At 42.7% G+C, this 9,320-nt stretch overlaps 1 protein-coding gene across 1 annotated transcript in view; it reads right to left on the bottom strand.

The window, feature by feature from the left end:
* LOC107662681 (importin subunit beta-1-like) overlaps positions 1 to 3,495 on the bottom strand; it is a 33,468-nt gene extending 29,973 nt beyond the window's left edge. The window contains 3 exon segments of the mRNA XM_016452757.1: positions 1,371 to 1,553; positions 2,660 to 2,718; positions 3,304 to 3,495. Of these exon segments, the coding sequence (XP_016308243.1) occupies positions 1,371 to 1,553; positions 2,660 to 2,718; positions 3,304 to 3,343 (282 nt within the window). The 5' untranslated portion in view covers positions 3,344 to 3,495.
* Between the last annotated feature and the right edge of the window lie 5,825 nt (positions 3,496 to 9,320).

Raw genomic sequence — 9,320 nt, 5'->3', positions numbered from 1 at the left:
TGTAGAGTAATTTACAACAGCTTCGAACGCAGCTCAGCCAATCAGAATCAAGCACCGGAACTCTCCGGTTTATAAATCACAGTAACCTGTAAAGTCTAACGGTTTTAATTAATTCTCAATACATAACTGGAGTAAATGCAGCGCATGTAAATAAACTAGTGCTGTCAAACGATTAATAGTGATTAATTGCATCCAAAATAAAGTTTGTTTACATAATGTGCGTGTGCTGTGTATATTTATTATGTATATACAAATACACACACATACACACACACACACACAACTTCTGAGGGATGTGTATTAGATCACTGTACACACTGGATAGTAAAAAGTCTTTTTTTTTCTTATGCATTTTTTCCTTGCACTATTTTTAGAGATGTCTGGATATCTGTACTGGAAAACAAGACAAAAACACACACAGATGAGTGACAGCGGTGGTCAGTGATGTCATCAAGAGTCTTTGTGTAAATGAAACAGCAGCTATCAATAGGAGTGAAGGAATCATAAATCCATGTGTATTTGTTTCTGTGAATTCTTGAGAATTTTTAGCAGCAAGAAAACAGAGTCTTTGTTAAACTGGAGCGACATCTTATTTTCATCCACGCTGGATGTTGTTCATGATCAGACTGTCTAGTGCTGTCAAACGATTAATCGTGATTATTCACGATTAATCGCATCCAAAATAAGTTTTTGTTTAAACAAATAAACAAAATTTAAACAATAAACAAAAAGTTTTTGTTTACATAATATATGTGTGTAGTACTGTGTATATTTATTATGTATATACAAATACACACACATACAATATATATATTCAAAATATTTACATGTATATACATTTATATTCATATAATTCATATTATATATAAATATATTTAATATAAACTCAAATATTCTCAAGTATATACACATGCATGTATGTGTATTTATATATACATAAATATACACCGTACACACACATTATGTAAACAAAAACGTTTATTTTGGATGCGATTAATTGTTTGACAGCACTAAAATAAATTCGTGTTTTCATTTACAAAAGTGGCTTAAGAAGTCAGATTAAAACAAAACATTTTGCTTACTATAAGCAGTTACATTACATTGGAATATTTACCAATTTTAATGCGGCTAATATTCAATGATTATGTGTTTATTAACTGGATCTAACTGAAACCCTGAGTATTTCAGTCTAGAATAGATATACAGCATGAACGTGTTTTAGCTCTTAATCACTGGCTTTGACCTCTGAACGGCGCAGCAGCCCTGATGCTGGTCTGAGGTCAGGTCTCTCAGTATGAATGACCCACCAGACGAACCTCGGCACAGCACACACAGACCTGGCACACACACGGACACAAGGGTGTGCTTACGTAGTTTTTGATCTCTCTGCGGGCGCTGGCGTCGATGGCCAGCCATCTCTGCTGGTGCTGCGTCTTCACATCCGGGTCCTTGGAGGTCAGCGAGTTCTTGACCTGCAGCCCGGCGGCCACTCGCGCCACCTGCGTGTTCCCGGGGTTAGCCAACACCTTGGACAGCTCCACCAGGAACGTCGGCTGAAACCAAGACAGACAGCGGATTTAATCGAGCCACAGAGCTGCTGCGAGCACCTCCGCAAAACTAGAAACAGGTGCAGCATGCAAACGGAGTGAAAGCGCCTGGCTAGCATTCAGATGTGTCCCAGCGCAGCCGCCAGAGCCTCACCCAGCGCAGTGAAGGACAGTCGAAGCAGACACAGGCCCGCTTACAACATCAACAGCACCCTCAAGCTGTATTACTGGCACTACACTGCAGATTTGGCCAACTGTCCAGTAGTGTGCTGTGGTTTGCGCTCGAGATCGGTTTCTATTTCAACCTGTTTCTGCAGCGTTGAGCAGCGTAGCCAATCACAGACATATCTGCTGGTTATCTTGGAGGCAACAGCCAATCAGAGGTATTTACACTAGAATCCACTCACCGCTCAATGATCAGTTTTTATTCATTATAACAGTGTAGTAAGAGATTCATTGTGCGGCGTAGAGAACTTCATTGATTATAACGTCACTTTGTGAGATCGTGATGAACTAAGATGAGTGAGTTTTTAGTGATTACAAATGGAGCGCTTTTTGTGCCACAGCAATGGACGGCACCGGGCCCGCCTCCAGAATCAAATCAACTGAGGGGCCTCTTACATTAGTGAGGGTGCAATAACTAATATATATATGTATATATGGCGTCCGTTGCTATGGCGCAAAGAGCGCTCCGTTCATAATCACTAAAAAGCTGTCACTCATCTTATCTTAGTTCATCGCGATCTCACAAAGATACGTTACTATCAATAAAGTTCTCTACGCTGCACAACAGAGCTCTTATTTACATCACGGCTACACTTTGATTCGTGCTGAACCTGAACAAAAGCTCCAGCGATTTGAGCGGTGAGAGGATTCTAACTTAAACGCCTGGGACTGAAGAAATCAACAGATATCACTGTGATTAGCTACACTGCTCAACGCTGCAGAGACACAGAAATCGATCTCCAGAGAGTTTGCCAAATCTGCCTTTTCTACAGCTCTGACTGAGGGAGCTAGTCATTCCGTTAGAGGGTCGATCCGGGCACTGAGGATGAGAGTAGAGGTCAAAGGTCAGTCACAGCAGACTGAGGAGCGTGGAGTGGTTTGCTCACCAGGTTCTCGATGGCCGCCTGCTCCAGAAACTTCTGCGCCGCCTCCAGCTCATTCCGATCTGAAAAGCAATCACAGCCGTGAACCAACATTTCTGAGGCGCGCCAGACTCCCGCCAAACGCGGCCCGCAGACTCGCGCGCCTCGGGAGCCCCGCGATCATCGCGCCGCTTCTCGTGAACCCCTGCGCCTCACGCGCGTCACAGCGCCAACGACAGCCCCATAAGCGAGCGCAACCCTCAACTCTGAAACTTTCTGAAGCGGATCGCAGGGCATGACTGAGCGCTAGCCATGCTAACGCCTAGCCACTTCCTGCCTAGCATGCTAACCTGCTAATAACTTCGGCAGCTCGAGCGGACAAACCACACGCGCGGACGCCTGGCGAAGAGCTTGATGTTATCAGAAGCAGGCGCATAATCACATTATCTGTGCGCGTCAGGGACTTGTCGCCGCGCAGGCCGGCAAACGCTCGCTTTCGAACGCGATGCCGCTCTGACGCCTGATGCGCGCGTCGACAGTCTGAAGCGTTCAACGCTATGTTTGTGTGTTCATGCAGCTGTTCGCGCAGCGTGCGAGGCGTGTCGCGGGGCCTGCGCGGCACTAGCCGCCCGCTAACGCGATCTGGACCCCACGCGCGCGGGACTGACCTGGAGACACGGTTTTCTCGAGGATTGTGATCAGCTCCATCCTGACGGGAGAGTCGAGTCAGAGTCGCGTCCGCGCCTAATACCGAAGCCGAGCCGTTCCCGCGGTGCTGCTTCTCATCAGCCGCTGTCGCGAGGAAAAGGCCGCGCCGAACTCCCGCCCGCGGAACGATATCACGCGCTGACGTAAGAGGCCCCGCCCATCCGGCGTCACGACGCACGCTGCGTAGCGGCTCACGCGCTTCTGAGCGTCACACACAGGAAGGATATCTTATAGTTGTAGTCAATTTTGGGTTGGTAGCTAGTTACAGTAATAATATTACTAGTAGTGTAACTAATTACAAATAAGATTTGGTTACACTTTATCTTAAAGGGGTCATATGACGTTGCTAAAAAAAGGAACATTGTTTTGTGTATTTGGTGTAATGCAATTTGTTGACTTTAGTCTTTGCAACTTTACAGATCTTCTTTATGCACCAAGAGCTTGTAACACTCCAAAGAGAAAGGAACAATTAAAATCGCATCATATGACCCCTTTAAAATGCCCTTGGCTTGTTACAGTGTGCAATTATATATTTAATATTAATTAACTACATGTGCTTACTGTATGGTTAGGGTAAGGATTAGGGTTTGGCTTAGTGTTACTTGCATGTAATTATGCATAATTTATTGTCCTTATAATGGTAACTACATGTAACGTGTAACAAGGACACCTTAAAATAAAGTGTTACCTAAGATTTTGGTAATAATGTTACTGTTAATATCAGTGGTGTAGTCCTAAAGAAAAAAGTGGTTTACTATTACCCAGCAATATTACCCCATTCTTGAACTGCACCTTCACTTCCATTTTCCGTTTCTTCATTTCCCCCAATATCTCTGTCCATCCCTTGTGTATATGTGTGTGTTTTTCTTGTACCTGTCACTTCTTCACCAGCAGGTCTACGGTTATGAACAGAACTGTGTCCACCTAGATGCAAAACAACCACCTCGTTTTAATTTGTTTGCACACAATGATGTTATTTATCTTAAAATGACTTAAATACCCAAGATGTAACAAACCTATATTTCATACAAATATATTAAAACAAATTTGTGTTTAAAGTGCCTATTTATAAAAATTAGTGCAATACCTTTATTGAAAAATCCTAAAAGCCTACTGAACACACTATTGCATTGACTCATATTTTTGTGTTGCTGTCTGCGCTCCCTCCTTACCTAAACTATAAATCCATGTGAATATCTGTCTGCTACATGTATTAATGTAACTTTACAGTACGATGTCCTTTAGCATACAGTATTCTGACATGCTAATAACGGGGTGCTCCTGATAGCCCAACAGTTGCTAGCAGTTTAATACTCAGCTAAGTTAGCAGACAAAACTACAGTGACTAAGGCATTATATTTGGGGATCCGTGGCATTAATTGTTGGACAGCTTGTTCTCTCTCTTACACACACACAAAGACTTTATCAATAAAATAGTTTGGGGAAAGCCGGTGTTCTGACAAATAATGCTACCTATCAGATTCTGCTACCAACACTGTATTGATCCTACGGTAAGTGTAGGTGTACATGTTAATAAAGCCTCACACTTTATTAATATCATGCTGGAAGCACAATCTGAGGGCAGCACACATCGCCAGAACACCGGTCATGCGAGTAATTCAGATTCACGCGCTCTCTTCTGCTCTGCATACGGCGCATTCCTCTGTCAGAGCTCACATTAATGTAACGGAGGCTCAGGTGTTAGTAAAAATATTCGAAAGTAATGGTTTCACGCCGTGGCTTGCTTTTCCGATAGGCTAACGAGAGAATGTCTGCACGCTACCATATGTCCTCACGGCCTGTGTGCACTGCTGCAGCACCAGAACTGCTGATTTGAAGTCCAGCAATCCAATAATGCCTGGGTTTATTTCATAATTTTCAGGACTCATGAACACTTGAAGTGACCAGAGCAGCAGGCGAGCGTGGAATATGGAAAGCTTACATTCAGCGGGTGGAAATATTGCATTACACTGATTGTGTGAGGAGAGAAGATGACCTGAACACTGATGTGTAGCTGTGGCATTACTTTACTCTGGTAATACATGGCTTCACATCCCTCTGATCCTCATCAATTATATTACTAGAATTAAAAAAAACTTTTATAAAACAAAACATTTTCTCATGAAGTTATGCGACTTCTTCTGATAAAATACATCATGAAATATAATTGTATATTGATAACAGATAAATTATAACTACACTTAGTTTCAAGCTACACAATGAGAATACAACACTTTTACTTAAACATCATCAATCACCGCTGAACGTTTGCCATAACTTCTGACTGCGAGCCAGTGTGAGGCAGAAATATATTTGTTATTAATATTTCAGAAGAATATTTTGGGTAAGATACGCAATTACAACATCTGTGGGCTGTGATTCATCTCCGAAAAGAATCAAGAACAACTTCATTTTCTACACCACTATGATTAGTGCTTGGAAACTGGCCATCTGTGAGGAATACAAGCATGTGTTTAAAGAAGGAATAGGCCGAGGTGGAAGACTAACTATTTGTGAAGATGAAATGCTAGACACAGACAACCCCATTCTCACTATAACCTACTACACTAAAGGCACCTTCCTACTGCAAGGCAATGAAGCAAGCCTGAACTCATTTGAGGAGATTTTCCCCCTGCTGAAATCCAGAGTAGAGAAGAAGAGAGACGAGACTCATGTTTACTGCACAGACTCTGAGGAGGAAGGCCCAGTGAATCCTCCACCTTCACCATCTGAGCGTCAACTGAGAGACAGACTAGCCCTACTAGAACTGGACTTTACTGAATTCAGAGAACACACTCAAGCAAAACTCTCAGACACTAACACAAACATTTACATCCAGGAGCTCAAAGATGAACTCCAGCAGCTGAAGAACAACACCAGCTCCTCCATCACTGAACTCACAAGAGCTCTCAGAGAACTGCAAGAAGAAAATCGAACTCTCTGCTTACAGCTATGCAAACTAGAGGAGGACACAGAGAAAAAAGAAGATAACTTCTTCAGACGGCTGCAAGAAATGAGAGAACAGTTACAGAAAAACACAAAAGACAACACACTTCACTACAATACAGCTCCTACTACAGAAAAACCAAACTACACAAACACAGAAAGTGTACCTACGACAAACACACAGACAACTGCAGCAACACAGGCCTCACCCGCCCAGCCTCCAGAACCTGATCCAGATGTTCTCCTCCTCATGGACTCTAATGGAAAGTTTGTGGACCCTCAGAAACTCTTCCCGCACCAAAAAGTCACTGCAAAACGATGTAGCACAACAGGCCATGCCCACCAGATCATCAGAGACGTCACAGGACACCCCTCATCTATTATCATTCACACTGGGACTACCGACCTTCACTCGCTACGCAACAATACTGCTGATGCTGTCAGGAAAATGGCAGAAATCACCAGCAAAAAGTTCCCAGAATCCCGAATCATAATCTCCACGCTTCTCCCAAGACAAGACACACCCCCACACATCATCTACAGCATCAATGCTGAAATTTCCCATGGCTGTTCTGCGCTCCCCAATGTACACCTGGCCCACCACCACCACATCGGCCTCCAACACCTGTATGATGGACTCCACCTACACAAAGACGGAGTGCGTATTTTTGCAAAGACCCTAAAGGATGCAGCCCTGGGCCGCAGTCCAGCATCACCGAGACACTTGCTACCAACTCCAGAATACCACCGGCACATTCACCCCTACATGCCCAGACATCCCCCTCCGGTCCCGGTGAGGAAAGACATCGCCTGGACAAACGTCACACGTCATCCCCCACACCCACCAATGGCTCCCTACGCATCTGTAAACAAGCAGTCACCATCTTCACATCCACCTGCTGCCCAACAAACCCCACCTACACACCTGTAAACCTGCAATCACCAACTTCACATTCTGCTGCTCCATAAGAAAGATGAAACCAAAAACCTCCCCACACCAAGAGAAACCCCCACCGCTGAGAGCACAGAGCTATGCTGAAGCTGCAGCCCGGCCCCCTGCTGCACCCAGCACCTCCACACCTGCCAGCGAACTGAGCCAGATCAGAGAGATGCTGCAGACACTGTGCAACCAGCTCCTGAACAGATAAGGACAATATGCACAAACACAGTGCGCTAAGATTAACAAAAAAATAAATAAAAATACACTATTGTAAATTGTTTACCATATACTGTACATTCTCACAAGTTATTTTCTCTCTGTCTTACAAAATAGGATTATCTTTAATAATACTAATGCGTTCATTTCATATAAATTGTTGGAATATTCAGAGTCTTCATTCTTCAACTTTGGGTACTAAAAGCACAGACCCAGAATTTCTGAAAAATACCAAAGATGCTGATATTATCATTCTACCCAGAATTTCTTAAAAATATCAAAGATGCTGATATGATCATTCTCACCGAGACCTGGTGTAGAAATGATGCGCTTACCTACTGTCCCTCAGGCTACTATGAAGTAATTGTGCCCTCAGTTAAATTAAGTACAGTGCATCGTGGACGAGACTCAGGAGGAATTCTGGTGTGGTACAGGGAAGCTCTGGCCAAACACATTTCTATTATTACATTTGGAAAATTTTACTGCTGGTTAAAACTAAACAACCAAAGTGGCATTTCAACTACTGCCATATATCTCTGTGTCATCTATATTCCCCCAGCAGAATCCCCTTACCATGATGAGGAATACCTGAACAACATCCACACAGAGATCAGCCGTTTCCAGGCCCAGGGAAATGTGCTGCTGTGTGGAGACTTTAATGCAAGAACTGGATCTGAACCCGATAACATAGATCCAAAGGGCAATGAATATATATTTGGCCAAAACTCCCCGAGTCTCACAAGAAAACTTCCACCGAGAAATAACCTTGACCAAACTGTAAATAAAAATGGTTCAGAGTTAGTGCAGCTCTGCCGAGCTCTAGGCCTGTACATACTTAATGGCAGGATCAGAGGGGACTCTTTAGGGAGGTTCACGTGTTGTTCAGGTCTTGGAGCTAGTGTAGTTGACTATGCCATCACTGACATGGACCCGTCCTCCTTCAGTGCATTCACTGTCAAACAGCAAACTCCACTTTCTGACCATAACCAAACTAACATTTATATTAAAACAAATCACACACCAGAACAAAACAAGCTGGAAACCTGCTAAATGTATCAGGTCCAGCACAGATACAAATGGACTCCAGACAGCACAGAACAATTTATCCAAGCCCTGAATTCTGAAGAACTGAAGAATCTAATCTCTATATTTATGAATAAAACATTTGAAGCAACTAAAGATGGTGTTAATTTGGCTACAAATGAAATCAATTACATATTTCAAAAAACATCTTAGAAAATTATCAAATCTGAAACATAAAGAACCATACAACACTGACATAAGAACTGAATACTGTTCAAAACTAAAACAATACAAAGACACAATTAGAGCAAAAAAGCAGCACCATCTGACCAAAAGTTTACAAGAAATAGAACATTCAATAAACCATAATCAGTTCTGGGATATGTGGAATAATCTGAGCACAACAAAACCACAAGACCTACCAATACAAGATGGAGATATCTGGACAAAACATTTTGAAAACTTATATAAAGAAATCCCACCAAAACAACTCGATGACAATTATAATCTGATCAAACAAAATCTACAAACTTATGAAGACACAATTAAAAATAATCAAAATCCACTTGACTTCCCAATTACATATAAAGAATTGACAAACAAACTCAAAAGCCAAAAATGTAAGAAATCTTGTGGTCCTGACAGCATTCTAGGTGAAATGCTGAAACACAGCACAACTGAGCTTCAGACAGCTGTGCTCAAATTATTCAACACTGTACTTAGTTCAAGCACCTTTCCTGACATCTGGAGCCAAGGACTCATTACCCCTATTCATAAGAGGGGAGACAAATTGGACCCTAATAATTTCAGAAGCATTTGTGTGAGCAGTAATCTGGGGAAGTTATTTAGCAG

This window comes from Sinocyclocheilus anshuiensis, unplaced genomic scaffold, assembly GCF_001515605.1.
Source record: "Sinocyclocheilus anshuiensis isolate Anshui unplaced genomic scaffold, SAMN03320099.WGS_v1.1 scaffold1839, whole genome shotgun sequence".
Lineage (NCBI taxonomy): Eukaryota > Metazoa > Chordata > Actinopteri > Cypriniformes > Cyprinidae > Sinocyclocheilus > Sinocyclocheilus anshuiensis.
Note: the sequence above shows the minus strand (reverse complement) of the source record. Positions and strands in the feature narration are given on the sequence as shown.